General features: G+C 36.1%; 1 protein-coding gene across 1 annotated transcript in view; it reads left to right on the top strand.

The window, feature by feature from the left end:
• ARSK (arylsulfatase family member K) overlaps nucleotides 1-20,735 on the top strand; it is a 52,698-nt gene that overhangs the window by 24,328 nt on the left and 7,635 nt on the right. Inside the window, exons 4-6 of the mRNA XM_032156808.2 lie at nucleotides 3,820-4,102; nucleotides 7,473-7,644; nucleotides 12,835-13,059. Of these exons, the coding sequence (XP_032012699.1) occupies nucleotides 3,820-4,102; nucleotides 7,473-7,644; nucleotides 12,835-13,059 (680 nt within the window). The remainder of the gene's footprint in view (nucleotides 1-3,819; nucleotides 4,103-7,472; nucleotides 7,645-12,834; nucleotides 13,060-20,735) is intronic.

Here is a 20,735-nt window from a genome sequence, read left to right as displayed (position 1 = left end):
TCCTCCATTTTTATTGAATTTTCATTAAAATTTGAGGATTTTTGCAGAAAAAAATTCTTAAACTGTGCGTCTCAAACCTTAATATACATACAAATGACTTGGGCATCTTCTTAGATGCCCTTTGTGATTCGATGAGTCTAGGATGGTGTATTAGTCTGTTCTCATGCTGCCGATAAAGACATACCCAAGACTGGGTAATTTACAAAGAAAAAGAGGTTTAATGGACTCACAGTTCCATGTGGCTTGAGAGGCCTCACAGTCATGGTGGAAGGTGAAAGGCATGTCTTACATGGCAGCAGGCAAAAGAGAATGAAAAATCAAGTGAAAGGGGAAACCTTTTAAAAACCATTGGATCTCGGGAGACTTATTCACTACCACGAGAACAGTATGGGGGAAACCGCCCCCATGTTTCAATTGTGATGAGTCCCACCAGGTCCATCCCACAACATGTGGGAATTATGGGATCTCCCAGGAGCTGCTGATGTTGCTGGTCCATGGACCACACTTGGAGTAGCAAGGATATAAAGAACTGGACCTCTGGTGAAAGTAGGACAAGATTCACAAATTGTGAATATCTTTATCAGAAATGTGTGATGATTATTTGTATCCCTTTGAGAAGAAAAGCCCCTCTTATATTTCTATAAAGAGTTGAAGTAGACATTGGGCCACTTAAGAGGGGCATGATATAATGAAACACTGAAGCCTCTCTAAGTTTATAGAGGACAATCTTCTTCAAGATAGGTATGCTCTATATCTGAGCTCCTACCTGAGGAGGATAGATTAGAGTGGTCTCTTCCACTGCACACTGTGTGTAATGAGAGAACGAGAATGAAAAAGGTAATAACATCTTACTGTTATTATGACAATAGTTTTGACCTCATGGGCTCACTGAGAGTGTCTTGGGAATCCTTAGGGATCCCTGTACTACACTTTGAGAGATGCTGGCATAGAGGAAACTATACGTTGTATAGCTGTGCCTATTGCAAGCAGCAGGGTAAATTTATATTGAGAACAGCCATTGAATCATAAAATATCTGAGCCACAGGTAGTTTTGGATCCTCCTCATTGATGCAAGTCCTTTTCAATTGTCCTGATTGAAACCATACTCTTGGTATTCTGGACAAAATACATAGAAATGGAATGGTAAAAAATTGGTTCAAAATACCCCCAGTGGTTAAGTAATTAGAAAGCTTATATTTGGAAGAAGTTATAGCAATTACTGGTGGAGGGGAAGAACACTTAGAACGATGAGACAAAGAAGTAGCTCTGAGCATATGAGTGAAAGATATGATTTCCAGGTGCAATAGTTTAGCCTGATTAAGAGACCATCACTCTTGTAAGAAGGGGCTGGATACATTGGTTAGTAGAGAGAATTATAATGTCAAAAGAGTTATCTTATTATTGTAATTGTAATAGATTCTGAAGTTGCATATTCATATTCTCATTCCGTATTTTACTCGTTGGACTCACTGACTGGAAGGTAGCTTGGGCCGGAAAGAGGGACTTTCTGGACTAAGAATTGCAGCTCCTGTAGCAGCCTACTGCTTAGGCTGCATCTACTGCTCTTATTGTGTTTCATGATGGCCCAGGAAGGTTGGGCTGGCCCAGGAAGTAGTGAAAGTAGAATGGAGAGTCATTGATTATAATTATTAATCTTTTTTGAATACATTAAACAGTGCTAAATGATTTTAAAGTACTGTAGTATATTCATCTACTGAATACATCACTTTATACTCGTGTTCTTCCTCACTAAGTTGCAAAGAAATAAATTGTTATTTTACACTTTAGGCACAGTGAACATGGGTCAACTAATCAAAGAAGTGAAAAAGTTTGAGAAAGGTAAAAATACCTTTTGCCTTTAACCATAATCTCGTCTCTGCTGCCTTAGCAGTGCTTGAAATCATTTGTTATAACTCTACTTAAGTACCAGCAGTTATGGGAATCATGCTAAAGCCACACTTATGAAAAGACAAGAGAGGATACCACTAAGATAATAGAGAATCCCATATTATTTAGTTAGAGGACAATCGCATATTATTTAGTTATAAAGCCAAGTTTGAAATCTGGCCATAATGATTAGGCCAAAATTAACTTTATTTGAGCCATTTTATGCTGAAGGGGACCTTGGTTAAAAGAATCTCAGGAACACAGTTAAAAAAAATGGGGAGAAGGCATAAATTTATTACCAGAAAGGTTAAATGATGTCACACTTAATCACTGTTGTAGCAAAAGATGCAGCAAGCTGGGTTCAATATAGCCATCTTTCAAGGCTTGAAAATCTTTCCTTGAGATGGTCCAGACTCGCTCATGGTCTAGACGACATCGTGAAGTCCAGTGGTTAGGTCAGTTAGCACAGTCAGGACAATAGTCTAACCCGAGTTAATCCAAAGAGCGGCAACTAATTAGGCTGTATTAAAAGCCTGCTTGTTGTAATAGTTTCTCAGCCAATTTTCTCATGTAATACTCTCTGATTGAAAAGAAAGTACTTTGGTTCCTAAACATACTACATAAATCTGTGTCCTATTTCTTCTCGCAAAATCTGAGTTCTATCACACATACTGCTGGTGTTATAAACCCCTAAAATTCCACCTCTGCAACAATACTAATAGTCACATATAGTAAGAGTTTAGCTATGATTTAAGCAAAAGATGAGACGCCAATATCAGATTGTTTTGATGGTGTGATGAATACAAAACTTCCTATTTTAGGGTTTCCCATCTGTTAGAATTAATTAGAATCTGTTAGATAGATGTAATTCTGCTGAAATTATGGTTTTTATTATTTTTATCAAAATATATTGAATATCTACAAAGAAAAATGAATTTTTATTATAGCTATTTAAATTTATTTACCTGCATTCAGAAGGCAGGGTATAAAATTTTTCTATTTTAGCTTATATATGAGTTGTTAGTCATTTTGTATGGATTGCAATTTCTCTTAAGTGGAGTATTATGTTTTAGTATAAAATATTTTTTATTTGTGAGTTGGTATCTGGATTTTTAAAACACTTATCTCAATTGATAGATCACTTCAGAGATACCTATTCAACAGAAACTTAAAAAGCAAGCTTCCTAGAAATGCCCAGGACTGCTTTCTAACCAATTATGTCAGCTACATATACTTAGAGCTTGATTGAGAAAAATCAAGCAGTCAGATAAAATAAAGGTTTAGAGAAAGTGAATTAATTGTTTTAGAAAGTGAATTAATTGAATTATTTAATTTGTAAATCAGTAATAAAGAAAATATCTCTGGTTTATAATGGATATGAAATTTGTATCACTATTAGCTTAGATAGCTCAGATTATAGTTAAAATTGTTCTTTTAATTAAAAAAAGAGCCGGAAACAATTTAAAACCTGAAACTTCAGCAACAGATGAAGTATACATGGTAGGTAGATTGTTAAAACTATAAATATTTAGTGATAAAAGGAACTTACAGTAGCTTTGGTTAGGAATATCTTCTAAGTGAAAAAAAGAAAAATGTTAGAAAATTCAGTAAACAAGGAGAAATACTAGAAATCTGAAACATTTTGTTTAAATATCTTGCTGTAAGAAAAGTTAACCATTCTACATAATCTTTCATAGTTTTAAAGAACATGTAAGTGAATATTCAATTCTTGGCTTTTTTTCTATTTTTTTAACTTGTAATGCTCAATAACTTTCTTTTTGAGATCTAATATAGTTATTCTGAACATTTACAAGACTGAGTCTAAAAATTGTTTTCCATGTTGTTTTCTTAGTGTATGCTTTTAAAACTTTTAGTATGTTTTTAAAACTTTTTAATATGCCTGACAATATACGTGTCTCTTTGCTCCCTCAGTAATCGTGTGGAAGCGTGGACAAGAGATGTTGCTTTCTTACTCAGACAAGAAGGCAAGCCCATGGTTAATCTTATCCATAACAGGACTAAAGTCAGAGTGATGGAAAGGGATTGGCAGAATACAGACAAAGCAATAAATTGGCTAAGAAAGGAAGCAATTAATTACAGTGAACCATTTGTTCTTTATTTGGGATTAAATTTACCGCACCCTTACCCTTCACCATCTTCTGGAGAAAATTTTGGCTCTTCAACATTTCACACATCTCTTTACTGGCTTGAAAAAGTAAGTAACTACATTGTGTGTGCTCAAAAGTAGATTTATATATGTAGCTTATTGGTATTCACCCATTATTTCTTTTATTATCACTTTTAAAGAAAAATTTGAAAATTGTACATTCAAACTTGACCAATAACTAGTGTGATAAAAACTAAAGGGACAATTTTACAGAAATAAGTGTTAAAAATTAGAAGCCTACTTCTGGATTGAATACTTTTGCTAAGGATATGTCTATAAAAAGAGAAACTAAAAGGCATTCTCTTAGAAATGTAGGCAGTTCTCACCTTGCACCGTTCCAGACCGTAAAAATGACCATGCAAGCTGAAACCGTATAAAACAACCTTAATAAGTGGGGAAAATGACCATTTTCTGGCACCTTTAAAAACATTTATCAAAGTGTTTTGAATTATGTTACTTTTGGTTAAAAATTGAAAAAGAAAAAATAAACTAATATTTACGTAGTACACTATAATGAAAACACTAGAAACATTGAGAATTAAAGCGGGAATTTTTTTGGTTAAAAAAACTTACCAGTAGCTTGAAGAGTGCTTGCCTTCTCATCATAAAACTTATGATACAGAGAAAGCATCTTCTCTAAGACTTGGCAAATTGTCATTATTTCTTTCTAAATTTGGATTACCTTCCAACATTTTAACTTTTGCACTTTCAATGTAATGATATATCTCCAAGTTCCTTTAATGTGAAAATTTTTTGCCAATATCACTTTCTGTGGGACATCTTTATCCTTTTCTTCACAACAACCTTCCTCATTTATGCTGGTAAATGTGCCCTCACTAAGTTCCTCTGGCTACATTTCTAGTGTCTCTTGAATGACAGCAGTGTCAACATTCCCAGCTCAGCTATTTCTTCTATAATTTCATTTACATCTGATTTGAATTTCACTTCCAGCCTTGTCACTTTTCCTTTTTTTACTGTGTGTTCATCTTTGTTGACTTCTCTTCATTACCCCTTTTTATAAAGTGTCACATTAATTTATCACTAGGATACAAGTACATGCGTTGTTGTCTGTGCATGTACCAGATAACTAATCGCTGACACATTTTAAAAGAAATAATATGATTAGTCACTGAATGTCATATCTGTTGTATACTCAGTGATTTATACTAAAGAGCTAGCAGCATATCAGTGTGAAAGTTTGTACTTCTTGCAGTTATTCACAGTTAACATACCCTGGTAACTGAAGTCTACTAGGGTAATTTTGTTAGGGAACTGGTATTATTTAACAACACTGTGATAACTGAAATTCATGCATATCAAACCACATGATGCATGGTCTGCCTGTATTTTGAAATGTGTAATCTTAAATCAATTTTAAGTTACTTTAAAAACTAATCAGTTAATTCAACTAAAAGGCTTCTGCACAGCATAAGACATAATCAGCAAAATGAACAACCCACAGAGTGTGAGAAAATCTTCTCAATCTATACATCTGACAAAAGACTAATACCCAGAACCTACAAGAAACTCAAACAGGGTAGCAAGAAAAAAAAAAAAAATCCTATCAAAAAGTGGGCTAAGGATATGAATAGGCTCATGCCTGTAATCCCAGCACTTTGGAAAGCTGAGCCGGGTGGATCACCTGAGGTCAGGAGTTCGAGACCAGCCAGACCAACATGGTGAAACCCCGTCTCTACTAAAGATACGAAAATTAGCAGGTGTGGTGGTGTGTACCTGTAATCCCAGCTACTCAGGAGGCTGAGGCTGGAGAATCGCTTGAACCTGGGAGGCGGAGGTTACAGTGAGCCGAGATTGCGCCATTGCACCCCAGCCTGGGCGACAAGAGCAAAACTCCATCTCGAAGAAGAAAGAGGACATGAATAGACAATTCTCAAAGGAAGACATACAAATGGCTAACAAATATATGAGAAAATGCTCAACATCACTAATAATCAGGGAAATGCAAATTAGAACCATAATGTGATACCACCTTACTCCTGCAAGAATGGCCATAATCAAAAAAATCAAAAAATAATAGATGTTGGCAGGGATGTGGTGAAAAGGGAACAATTTAAACTGCTGGTGGGAATGTAAACTAGTACAACCATGATGGGAAACAGTGTGGAGATTCCTTAGCTAAAAGTAGAACTACCTTCTGATCCAGTAATCCCACTATATGGTATCTACTCAGAGGAAAAGAAGTCATTATACAAAAAAGATACTTGCACACACGTGTTTATAGCAGCACAATTCACAATTGCAAAAATATAGAACTGGCCCAAATGCCCATCACTCAACCAGTGGATAAAGAAATTGTGGTATATATACCATGAAATACGACTCAGCCATAAGAAAGGAATGAATCATTTGCAGCAACCTGGATGAAATTGGAGACCATTATTCTAAGTGAAGTGACTCAGGAATGGAAACCCAAACATCGTATGTTCTCACTCATAAGTGGGAGCTAAGCTATGAGGATGCAGAGGCATAAGAATAATACATTGGACTTTGGGGATTAGTGGTTAGGGGTGAGGGATAAAAGACTACAAATGGGGTACAGTGTATACTGTTTGGGTGATGAGTGCACCAAAATCTCAGAAATCACCCTAAAGAACTTATTCATGCAACCATGCCTGTTCCCCAAAAACTTGTGGAAATAAAAGATAAAAGTTAGTTTAAAAAAACTAATCAGAAACACTATTTAGTCCATCCTATTTTAAAGAAAATAATGTCAGTATTTTAGATACTTTATATCTTCTTTAAAAGTTCTAAGTGGTTTCATCTTCAAAAATTTGTCTGGAGTTAGTACTAGCCAAATGACATGAGTTAAATGACTTTCAACCAAATATTAAGTAAATGTTTGAACTTTTCGAAAGTTACATGACTAAAATATAATGAATTAAAGATCTAGTTCTAATTGTTTTTTTTACCAACACTGTACGTAAGCATTTATATGTGTTAAAAAGTCATATTTGTTTTTGACAAGTGCTTGGCTATCTCACTAGATATTATCATTTTTACTAGTGAATTATTGGACAAAAGGAATCTGTATTCTTAGGTTGTTGATTCTGAAGTTTTGGTCACATGACTATATATTAAAGTGCTTGGATACTTTTCTGGATTCGCATGTACTGTCTAATATAGCTCATATTTTTCATTGGCCTGTATAATTTTTAAAAATTTTACCACTATCTCATGGTATATATACAGATATTGATATATACCTTTTGTTGTTATGACAGTGTTAGCAATTTGTTCCTAATTTATGTATTGATTAACTATTTTATTTACATATTTACAGCTGTTCTTTTCTACTATTCTAAGTAATTAAACATTGTTGATTTCACCATACATACTTATTGGAGGAAAGAAATAGCACTATTTTGCTAGCATAACTAAGTTTTTCTCCTTTTTTTAGGTGTCTCATGATGACATCAAAATCCCAAAGTGGTCACCTTTGTCAGAAATGCACCCTGTAGATTATTACTCTTCTTATACAAAAAACTGCACTGGAAGATTTACAAAAAAAGAAATTAAGAATATTAGAGCATTTTATTATGCTATGTGTGCTGAGACAGATGCTATGCTTGGTAGGTGGTATGATTAATAAGCAATTACATGAAGAAAAGGTATAATATTTTTCCAACAGTCTGTGATCATGCTGCTTGGTGACTTGCATGAACGGCCTCAGATATTTCTTACAACAGTTGCTTATAACTATAGGAATCTTGACCCTTATCAAAACTTGGTAACTTGTGTTATTGATAGAATGAAAAGCTCTTTATATCTTAATAATTCAGAAATTCTCAGATTCATAAATGCTCAGATTTATTCATACATAAAGAAAGGGTCACAGAAGGCTATCATCTACTTGAAACGTTTTACTGTCCTTAAACAGGAATCGATATTCAGCCAAACACAGGTACACATGTGATGGGTAATTGTAAGGCAGCTTAGGTTTCTAGAGATGAGAAAATTTACTTGTAGAATCTTGTGACTCCCCCAAACTTATAATAACCATGAAACAAATTCATTCTCCCCAGGCATGGGGAGAGCATGGCTTAACTAAAGTTTCTCCATGTATATTCCTGGTCCAGAATCATACTGAATTTTCTTCCCTCATTCAAGCTCAAGACCAGCTCAAAACTAAACTTGCCTTCATCACATGACTGTCAAGAATGTTTGGCCTGTTCACTTATAGAGCTATGGAAGTTTCCAGTTCATGTGTGGAAAAACCCTGGTTTAAAAATCTGTTTTATAACAAAAGTTATTTTCATAAAGTAATGTCATTTATTTTGCTGCACTTAGGAATGAAGCATAATTGTACTAGTGAAATGTAGGTAGCACCTTTTCTGTACAGAGTAAACTTTGGAAGTGACAAGTGAATGTTTTTTGTTAAAAAATAAATTCATTGGGTAAAAATAGAAAAGTATACAGCAAGAAGCAAAAGGGCCATACGGACAAATTATTTATAATATAGCAAGTATGAAAATGTATTGGCCAGGTGCAGTGGCTCATGCCTATAATCCCAGCACTTTGGGAGACCAAGGCAGGCGGATCACCTGAGGTCAGGAGTTCGAGACCAGCCTGGCCAACATGGCAAAACCCTGTCTCTACTAAAATACAAAAATTAGCCGGGTGTGGTGGTGCACACGTGTGATCCCAGCTACTTGAGAGACTGAGGCAGGAGAATTGCTTGAACCCAGGAGGCAGAGGTTGCAGTGAGTGGAGATCGTGCCACTGCACTCCATCCTGGGTGAGAGAGCAAGACTACATCTCAAAAAAAAAAAAAAAAAAAATATATATATATATATATTTAAGGACTCATAAGGACTTTCCAAGTACTCAGTGCAAATAAGATCTTAAGTAATTTTCTTTAATCATGAGCACATCTATCAAATTGTATTTCATTGATATTCTCTGATGTTAGAGAATGTCCTCCCATTTGCACACTAGAAATTGCATTTGAAAGTTTGTAGCCATTCATTCATCTGTATCTATTAAAATGAAAGAATGTTGCTGTAGGGAGTGTGGGAATACTACTCTTGAAGTCTTTTCGGAGAAGAAAAATATGTAGCAACTCGCTTACATCAAGTTACAAAGTTTATGGAATATATTGTATCTTTATTTATTTATTTATTTTTTTGAGATAGAGTCTAGCTCTGTCTCCAGGCTGGAATGCAGTGGCGGGGTCTCTGCTCACTGCAACCTCTGCCTCTCAGGTTCAAGCGATTCTCCTGCCTCATCCTCCCAAGCAGCTGGGATTATAGGCACGCACCGCCATGCCCAGCTAATTTTTGTATTTTTAGTAGAGACGGGTTTCACCATGTTAGTCAGGCTGGTCTCAATCTCCTGACCTCATGATCCGCCCACCTCAGCCTCCCAAAGTATTGGGATTACAGGCGTGAGCCACCGCGACTGGCCTGTAAATTTTTAAATCTACACCAGTCTTGTCACCAAATAGTATTTAATACTGTTCATTGTGTTTGTTAACAAACATTAAGTATCTACTAGCTGTCAGGCACTATGTTGGGCACTAGGGGAGTATAGTATGTTGAATACTGTTAAGAAATCACTCATTAATTAAAGACATTTGTGGCTCACGCCTATAATCCCAGCACTTTGGGAGGCCAAGGCAATCGGATCACAAGGTCAACGGATCAAGACCATCCTGGCCAACATGGTGAAACCCTGTCTCTACTAAAAGTACAAAAATTAGCTGGGTGTGGCAGTGCACACCTGTAGTCTCAGCTACTTGGGAGGCTGAGGCAGGAGAATCGCTTGAACCTGGGAGTCGGAGGTTGCAGTGAGCCAAGATTGCGCCACTGCACTCAAGCCTGGTGACAGAGCGAGAATCCGTCTCAAAAACAAATAAAAAAAAAATTAAAGACATTCTAGGGTCTTTTCCCACCTCAGGGGCTTATATTTTCTGTTTCACCTGCCTGGAACACCCTTCCCTTTGCTTTCTACATGGCTGGCTTATTCTGTCTTTAGCTCTCAGCTCAGTTGTTACCTCAGGAATGTCTTCCCCAACCACTCTAACTCAGTGTACCAGCTCCATCATTCTGCTTACTTTATACCTTGTCATGTTGTTTACATAGTAGTACTAATTCTTTTGTCTGTTTACCATCTGTCTCCCTTGAAGAACACAAGCTTCATAAGGGCAGGGATATTCTTTTATTTTTATTTTTATTTTAAGTTCCAGGGTACACGTGCGGGGTGTGCAGGTTTGTTACATAGGTAAACGTGTGCCATGGTGGTTTGCTGTACCTCTCGACCAATCACTTAGGTATTAAGCCTAGCATGCATTAGCTGTTTTTCCTAATGCTCTCCCTTCCCTGACAGGCCCCAGTGTGTGTTGTTCCCTCCCTGTGTTCATGTGTTCTCATTGTTCAGCTCCCACTTATAAGTGAGAATATGCAGTGTTTGGTTTTCTGTTCCTGCGTTAGTTTGCTAAAGATAATGGCTTCTAGCTCCATCCATGTCCCTGCAAAGGACATGATCTCATTCCTTTTTATGGCTGCGTAGTATTGCATGCTGTATATGTACCACATTTTCTTTATCCAGTCTATCATTGATGGGCATTTGTGTTGATTCCATGTCTTTGCTATTGTGAATGGTGCTGCAGTGAACACACATGTGCACGTATCTTTGTAATAGAATGATGTATATTCCTTTGGGTATATACCCAGTAATTGGATTGCTGGGTCAAATGGTGTTTCTGGTTCTAAATTTTTGAGGAATTGCCACACTGTCTTCCACAATGGCTGAACTAATTTATATTCCCATCAACAGTGTAAAAGTGTTCCTATTTCTCCACAACCTCTCCAACATCTGTTGTTTCTGGACTTTGTAATAGTTGCCATTCTAAATGGCATGAGATGTTATCTCATTGTGGTTTTGGTTTGCATTTCTCTAATGATCAGTGATGCTGAGCTTTTTTTTAATATGTTCGTTGGCCGCATAAATGTCTTTTGAGAAGTGTCCATTCATGTCCTTTGCCAACTTTTTAATGGAGTTGGTTGTTTTTTTCTTGTATATTTGTTTAAGTTCCTTGTAGATTCTGGATATTAAACCTTTGTCAGATGGATAGATTGCAAAAATGTTCTCCCATTTTGTAGGTTGCTTGTTCATTCTGATGATAGTTTCTTTTGCTATGCAGAAGCTCTTTCGTTTAATTAGACCCCATTTGTCAATTTTTGGGTTTTTTTGCAATTGCTTTCAGCGAATTTGTCATGAAATCTTTGCCTGTGCCTATGTCCTGAATGGTATCACCTAGATTTTCTTCTAGGGTTTTTTATAGTTTTGAGTTTTACATTTAAGTCTTTAATCATTCTTATTCAACATTGCATCCTAGGTGCTTAGCATCGTATCCGTAGTGCTTGGCCTATAGTAAGCACTCGGTAAATTTACTGAATGAGCATAAATGCTAAGAATTACAATATGTTGTTGTAACTACAGTAATATGCAAGTTGTAGGCATCCTGAAGAACAAAGTGATTTACTCTACCTAGAAGAGCAGGGAATGATGCTTTGCCAGAGAGATAATGCATGTTTGAGCTGGGTCATAAAGGAAGAAGAGGAATTTGTCAAGTAGACTGTGGGAGAAAGGGCATTCACCATAGATGGCAGAGTATATGCAGAGACAAGAAAGCGTAAACTAATATGGTGCGTGTTTAGGAGGTTCTGAGCAGGTTAGGATTTTTGAGAGGTAAAGGTCTAGCAGGTAGCCGAGGGTGCTGAGTGTGGAGAGTGGACAGGGGCCTTGCTTGTTATGCTAAAGAATTTGACAGTGGGCAGCTATGAAAAAGTTTCAAGCAGGGATGTGACACGATGGAGTGATTAGGTAATTTAGAAAGATAAGACACCAGGATAGTACAAGCAGAGGAAAGAGGAGTAGGGGCAAGACCGATTAGTAAGTAATTCCAGTTGTCTAGTTGAAAAAATCAAGAGAGTCTCAACTCTGCGAATAACCCCACAGAGCAGTGAGTGTCAATCCTGATTACACCTCAGAATCTGTAGGTTTTTAAATTAATATAGACTCTTCTACCCAGATTCAGGAACTGCCAAAATAGGGATGACCCCTCTCTCTGGCCTGTGCTTTCTTGTGATTCTCTTAATTACAGTAGGAGGAAGTTCGAGAACACTGAGACAGGAACTGGTCAGAAGAATTTTACTGTCCCATTATTCCCTATCCAAGAAGATGCTAAATTAAACTTGTACACTACCTGTCCTGCTTCCAGCCCTTCTTCAAAGCTGGGATTTCCATAATCCCCAGCCAACTTAATGAGCATGATCTGGTGATTGCTTAGAGATTTGGGAGAAAAAGTAGCAGAGAAGAGGAGTTCTGACTGCTCTTACCACTTCCTGTTGCACAGAAACTGTGGGTCAGAGGTGATACCAATCTTTCTATCATCTGAGACATGTAAAGTGCCCATATCCGACTGATCTTTCTTTTCTCATTCAAGGCACTAAGGGGAAGATTTTTTCCCCTATTCTCTGGTAGAAACCTAGAAAACAAGCCGGCATGATCCCCAGATAAGCAGCTTTGAGCAAGAGTTCCCATGGGTATTATATTTTCTTCTTCCTCTAGTCAGCTGAAGAGCAAGCAGTAGACAGACCACTGTCAACTTTAGACTTAACTTGAGAACAGTAGGTAATATTCAGATGTTAAGAAGCATAGTGACAAACTCGTATAGGGTAGAGTGGTTATAAACTTAATGTGATAGAATAAAACATGAACTGAAAGTTTTAATCAGTTTATCATGATTTCTATTGTAGGTGAAATTATTTTGGCCCTTCATCAATTAGATCTTCTTCAGAAAACTATTGTCATATACTCCTCAGACCATGGAGAGCTGGCCATGGAACATCGACAGTTTTATAAAATGAGCATGTACGAGGCTAGTGCGCATGTTCCGCTTTTGATGATGGGACCGGGAATTAAAGCCGGCCTACGAGTATCAAATGTGGTTTCTCTTGTGGATATTTACCCTACCATGCTTGGTAAGTAATGCAGTTCTGTAAATATTTATTTGTAATAATGCTGGAGAATGCACCTGAAGAGGTCAGTTAATCAGTCTTTCAGTTAGTCGTCAGAGGCCCTGCTGACTTGTTTATAACCCTGAGCATCTCATTTAACCGTGAGTCAGATCTGTACTCTGAAGAATGAAGAGATTGTTTTTCATGTCCCTGTGACCTTCACTTACTATAGTCATTTTCCCTCAAAAGATTTGTATTCAGGATACAACTGTAAAGTAAGCCATGTAAGACATTCGGGTTCATAACCTCATAGATACGATTTGTACATCATTTGATTGTCTACCACCATCTCCCTAAAATGTAAGCATTTTCTTTCTGAATTATTCTATCCGCTTTGAAACTAGTATGAACATATTCTTCCTCAGACCCTTTAGATAGGTCTGTACTATTTGCTTTACTAGCGTCTTAATGTCTACAAGCATAGCCATATGTCTAGAAAAGCAACATACGGATAAGGGTGGTTAGCAGTTTTTGTTGAAGATACTAGAATAACGACATAATCAAATTCAAAGGAAATCATAGAACTAACTTCTAGTTTCTATCTAATTTAGCAGAGTACTTTAAATTCATTAGCATTTAAACACTAGTTTCTCTGTTCTAAGGCATCATCAATTGCAAAAAGTACCATCAATTCATAAATTTTGGTGAAAGAAAAAAATAGCACAAGATATGTTCTCTAATTTCAGAAATGTTAAAATGTGAAAGAAAGATGCATCTTAAAATCAGAGAAATCAGAGTTCTTTTTATCTTGTTCCTTCTGCCACAAAGTTCTTCCCTTAATTTAACTAAATTTATTTAGAGTTAATTTAAACCAGCATCCTTTCCTTTTTTATTTCATATCCCTTCTCATATAATTGAACATACTTCTTTCCAGTTCCTTGAACTTTTTTTTTTTTTTTTTTTTTGTGACGGAGTTCTTTTGCCCAGGCTGGAGTGCAGTGGCAAGATTTCGGCTCAGTGCAACCTCTGCCTAACAATTTCAAGCGATTCTCCTGCCTCAGCCTCCTGAGTAGCTGGGATTACAAGCACCTGCCACCATGCCCAGCTAATTTTTGTATTTTTATTAGAGACGGGGTTTCACCATGTTGGCCAGGCTGGTCTCAGACTCCGGACCTTGTGATCTGCCCACCTCAGCCTCCCAAAGTGCTGGGATTACAGGCATGAGCCACCGTGCCCGGCTAGTTCCTTGAATTTTTAATCTCTTCTGTTTCTTAGTCATCATTTGCTGGTTTCCCTTTATCCCAAATTAATGATCACACTCAGCCATATCTTGGCCACTTTCTCATTCCATTAGTTTCTAGCCGATCACTATTACATTTCCTCATTTCTGTGTTTTTTAAAGAAGTTTATATAGAATTATGTATATTTGGGTCTCTGTTATTAGCATATTTAGAGTTTTATGAATATATATGAATTTACAGTTTTATGAATATATGCCTATATTCTTTAAAATTTCCTTCCTTAATTTTTCTTCATGTAGAACTCTCCCTACCCTCCCCATTCCCAAAGAAAATCTTCCTTGGGTCATCTTTGCTTGACTTTTTAGCCTCATTCTGTTTTCTTGAGGTATAGTGACCAGAACTGCAAAAAGGTATTGTAAAAGATTATGGAAAGCTGGGGTGATTCTTTCTCCATTTTTCCCTCAATATATCTCATAGTGATAGTTGCCATTTTATCTATTTGACTCTAGCAGCTAAATAGTTAAATATCTTTAGGAAGTTGTCTGCAGTGAGCCCCATTCAATTGTTAGACATTCTGGCATCATATATGTTAGTTAATTAAAATGCATGGTTTAAGTCATTTTTCTTTAAACATTATTTTATATTTGCCCACAATGCAAATTTTGTACTCTACAATCTTGAGAAGATACCATTATTACTTCTTGCCATTTTATACATCATAAAAATTAAAGGTCTATCAATGTACAAAAATCACAAGCATTCTTGTACACCAATCACAGACAAACAGAGAGCCAAATCATGAGTGAACTCCCATTCACAATTGCTTCAAAGAGAATAAAATACCTAGGAATCCAACTTACAAGGGATGTGAAGGACCTCTTCAAGGAGAACTACAAACCACTGCTCAATGAAATAAAAGAGGATACAAACAAATGGAAGAACATTCCATGCTCATGGGTTGGAAGAATCAATATCGTGAAAATGGCCATACTGCCCAAGGTAATTTATAGATTCAATGCCATCCCCATCAAGCTACCAATGACTTTCTTCACAGAATTGGAAAAAACTACTTTAAAGTTCATATGGAACCAAAAAAGAGCCCGCATCGCCAAGTCAATCCTAAGCCATAAGAACAAAGCTGGAGGCATCACACTACCTGACTTCAAATTATACTACAAGGCTACAGTAACCAAAACAGCATAGTACTGGTACCACAACAGAGACATAGATCAATGGAACAGAACAGAGCCCTCAGAAATAATGCCACATATCTACAACTATCTGATCTTTGACAAACCTGACAAAAACAAGCAATGGGGAAAGGATTCCCTATTTAATAAATGGTGCTGGGAAAACTGGCTAGCCATATGTAGAAAGCTGAAATTGGATCCCTTCCTTACACCTTATACAAAAATGAATTCAAGATGGATTAAAGACTTAAATGTTAGACCTAAAACCATTAAAATCCTACAAGAAAACCTAGGCAATACCATTCAGGACATGGGCGTGGGCAAGGATTTCATGTCTAAAACACCAAAAGCAATGGCAACAAAAGCCAGAATTGACAAATGGGACTAATTAAACTAAAGAGCTTCTGCGCAGCAAAAGAAACTACCATCAGAGTGAACAGGCAACCTACAGAACGGGAGAAAATTTTTGCAACCTACTCATCTGACAAAGGGCTAATATCCAGAATCTACAATGAACTCAAACAAATTTACAAGAAAAAAACAACCCCGTCAAAAAGTGGGCAAAGGACATGAACAGACACTTCTCAAAAGAAGACATTTATGCAGCCAAAAAACACATGAAGAAATGCTCATCATCACTGGCCATCAGAGAAATGCAAATCAAAACCACAGTGAGATACCATCTCACACCAGTCAGAATGGCCATCATTAAAAAGTCAGGAAACAACACGTGCTGGAGAGGATGTGGAGAAATAGGAACACTTTTACACTGTTGGTGGGACTGTAAACTAGTTCAACCATTGTGGAAGTCAGTGTGGCGATTCCTCAGGGATCTAGAACTAGAAATACCATTTGACCCAGCCATCCCGTTACTGGGTATATACCCAAAGGACTATAAATCATGCTGCTATAAAGACACATGCACACGTATGTTTACTGCGGCACTATTCACAATAGCAAAGAGTTGGAACCAACCCAAATGTCCAACAACAATAGACTGGATTAAGAAAATGTGGCACATATACACCATAGAATACTATGTAGCCATAAGAAATGATGAGTTCATGTCCTTTGTAGGGACATGGATGAAACTGGAAAACATCATTCTCAGTAAACTATCGCAAGGACAAAAAACCAAACACCGCATGTTCTCACTCATAGGTGGGAATTGAACAATGAGAACTCACGGACACAGGAAGGGGAACATCACACTCCAGGGACTGTTGTGGGGTGGGGGGAGGGGGGAGGGACAGCACTAGGAGATATACCTAATGCTAAATGACGAGTTAATGGGTGCAGCAAAACAACATGGCACATGGATACATATGTAACAAACCTGCACATTGTGCACATGTACCCTAAAACCTAAAGTATAATAATAAAAAAAAAAGTTAAAGGTCATCTGCAAACTAGGAGATTTCATAATGTATTTAACAGGTCATATAAGAAAATACTAAATAAAATTTGTTAGAATGGGGAAATTCTCATGCATCTACCTATCACTGCCTAATTTATGTTACTTGCTAATAAGAATTTCTCTAGCTAAGAAAATACTGTCTCAAAAACTCCTTTAAATTCCGTCCCAACTCTTCTGTAAATGATGTAAATTCCCTGCAACTGTAGGTTTTTTTCCTGCAATTTGTCAGTTATTATAATTTTCTAAAACTATAGTTTTATATAGATTTTTCTTTTTCATAAGATTCTTGGTAATAGACTCCTTCTAAGTCACATTTCCCTGCAGAATATGTTTTATTAACAGCATTTAGATCATATGTTGATTAGACCTCCTCAATAAGAGTAAACAAAATAAAGTCAAAAATAAATCTCTCCAATTCTAAACTGAAAAATTAATATCTTCGTGGCTTAGCACAGTTTATAATGTGTTTCACATTAAATATTATTTTTATTATCAGAAGAGGGAAAGCTACATTTAAATGATTTTTTTAGTTGGGGAAGAGTGAGTGGAGGAGAATACCTGTGGGTGGATCTTTATATAAAACACTGAAACATTCTATTAACCAGATGTTAGCCAGTGGTAATGGTAGAAAGAGAACAATGCAACAAGAGCCTTATGCTGGAGCCAGGAGACAACATTGTAACACAATTATTTACTTAAATTAATCTTTTTTATAAATGATAAAGGTTTAATATTCATAGAGCTCTTATAAATCTGTAAGAAAAAGAGGAATACCTTAACAGATGGATCAAAAGAAATAAGCAATTCACAACAGAAAATATACACAAATGGCCAATATATTTTTAAAGAATCAAAGTCAGTGGTCATAAAAATATTAAAACAGAAAAATATTTTTCTTTCACGTATAAAGTTTACAAAGGTTAAGAAGAATTAGAAAATCTTATCTTATATTAGAAATAGTCCTTCTTGCCGGGCACGGTGGCTCACGCCTGTAATCCCAGCACTTTGGGAGGTGGAGGCGGGCGGATCACGAGGTCAGGAGATCGAGACCATCCTGGCTAACATGGTGAAACCCCGTCTCTACTAAAAATGCAAAAAATTAGCTGGTGTGGTGGCGGGCGCCTATAGTCCCAGCTACTTGGGAGGCTGAGGCAGGAGAATGGCGTGAACCCGGGAGGCAGAGCTTGCAATGAGCCAAGGTCGCGCCACTGCACTCTAGCCTGGGTGACAGAGCGAGACTCCATCTCGAAGAAAAAAAAAAAAAAAGAAATAGTCCTTCTCATATACTGCTACTGGGAATATAAACTGATACAAATGTTTTGTAGGCAAATGTGGCATTACATTTCAAATTTCTTAGAGATGTGCATACGTTTTGAGCTGGAAATCCTAATTTTAGGAAATAACGTGTAGATATACATGAATATTTATCTCCCTGGATATTTATTACCATATTAAGAATTAGAAACAATATGAATATCTAGTAGTAATGGATTGGATTAAAAATAGTCAATTCTAATGCAAATCAAAACCACAATGAGATATCATCTCAAAACAGTCAAAATGGCAATTATTAAAAAGTCAAAAAGCAACAGATGTTGGTGAAGACGCAGAGAAAAGGGAACACTTATACAGTGTTGGTAGGAGTGTAAATTAGTTCAGCCACTGTGGGAAGCAGTTTGGAGATTTCTCAAAGAACTTAAAACAGAGCTACCATTAGACCCAGCAATCCCATTACTGGGTACATACCAAAAAATACATAAATCATTCTACCAAAAAGACATGCACTTGCAGCACTATTCACAATAGTAAAGGCATGGAATCAACCTAGGTGCCCATTAGTGGTGGACTGAATAAAGAAAATGTGGCACATATACACCATGGAATACTACAAAGCCATCAAAAATGAAATAATGGCCTTTGCAGCAACATGAATGGAGCTGGAGGCCATTATCCTAAGCAGATTAACACAATAACAGAAAACCAAATACCAGATATTCTCACTTATAAGTGAGAACTAAACATTGGTTACTCATGGACATAAAAATGCCAACAAGAAACACTGGGGACTACTAGAAGGGAGAGGGAGGGAGGGAGGCAGGAGGCCAGAGGGCCAGAGGTTGAAAAACTGTTGGGCACTATGCCCAGTACCTGGGTGATGCAATCATTCCTATCCCAAACCTCAACATCAAGTAATATACCCAGGGAACAAACCTGCACACGTACCCACTGAATCTAAAACGTTGAAAAAAAAGTCAATTAATTTTAAAAAGTGAAATGTGTGAAAATTGCCCCCATGTATTAAAAAGAAAATGAAGGCTTTAAAACTGTACAAATTGATATTTTTGTTTTGTTTTGTTTCCTTTTTAGATATTGTGTCCATCTAATTTACTGTCCAAATTAGCAGGTTTTTAGAGTACTATTAACAATTACACCAGCATTAACAAGTGGAAACTGAGGCTGTTCTTTATTTAACAGCCTTAGGAGCCAACAAAACAAAGATCATTCTGATGGTCTACGTTTAATCTGATGGATCATTCAACCTTTTAAGATAAAATTCCTCAGTGCTGGAAGAGTTTAAAGCTACTTTATTAGTGATTCACTCTAAAATTAGACCTGTGAGACAGTATGTTCTACTTCACCTCTGCTTAATAAACAAACTTATACATATTTTGATAAAACATCTACAAAGGACTTCTTATTTTGTTCTAACAATTAGGAGCTTAAAATAGATATAAGCCAGTATCTATTCTTAGAGCTCTCAAAGTCCTTTCTTTATTAGTTTAGCTGTAGCTTTATTATTTTGTATGAATCCCATTTACACACACAGAGGAGAAGCTTATAAAGAAAAATGATATAAAGAGAAAAATTTGTTTTGAAATTGATTTTTCAAGGATAAACTTTGCTTATAGTGTATTTGACTTTTAAAATATTTGAGTCTTCTGGAAACTAAAAATGAAATTAAAATCCTGAAATGTCTGTTAAACAGAAAAAAACACTTCTCGTATCTATATATATATATATATTTATATATATCTCAAGCCAAAAGCTCAAGCAATATTTCCTCCTCACTTCCATTCTGTGGATCTTAGAAATGTATAAAAGATGGTTATTCTACCTTCAATAGAAAGATGTTGAATAGGAAAAACCAACTGGAATTCCTGTTTTAAAAAACCTATCTTACTATCAAGAGGCTATTGAAATTTAAGATGCAACAATGCTTTATTTAAAAGTTTGAATTTACAAGTCATTACAAGGTATTTTAAAAGAGTGTTTTTTTAAATAAAATATTTTATGATAAAGTAGGAAGAATATGCTTAGTTTATTTGTGCTTTTGGATCAAATAAACTAATTCTATCACTAGTGTGATAGGATACTATTACATTATCATTTCCTAATACCAGCAGGAAAATGACATTTATGAATAGGAATTCTTTGTAATATTAATATTAAAGTTGATATTATTTCTGAGATTATTTAAAAATTACTTCCCAAAATATTTTCTTCTCTAATACCTAGTATCAGCATCCTTTAGATCAGTAAGAACTAAAGGTGTCTCGTTTTGTAGTTAAAATTGTTTTGATTTTTATTTTTAAGCTTATTTTCATGTGAATTGTTTTCTGTAATAGTCTTTCTGTAAAACACCTGCCTTTCTCCACTTGAAAGATAAGTCTAGATTTTTTTAATTTTGAGAATGTAATTATATAAAAATGCAGTTGTAGTTAAAAGAATATTTCATTGCTAGTGATTTAAATTTCAAAACCCTTCTTGTTACAGGACCTTAGTGGAAGCCTGGGGGTTGGTAGGTGTTTTGCATAGATTCTTGTGTTTTTATTGGCTGAGGAATATTATGAA

The sequence above is a fragment of the Hylobates moloch genome, unplaced genomic scaffold (assembly GCF_009828535.3).
Source record: "Hylobates moloch isolate HMO894 unplaced genomic scaffold, HMol_V3 SCAFFOLD_6, whole genome shotgun sequence".
In the NCBI taxonomy this organism is placed as follows: Eukaryota; Metazoa; Chordata; class Mammalia; order Primates; family Hylobatidae; genus Hylobates; species Hylobates moloch.
Note: the sequence above shows the minus strand (reverse complement) of the source record. Positions and strands in the feature narration are given on the sequence as shown.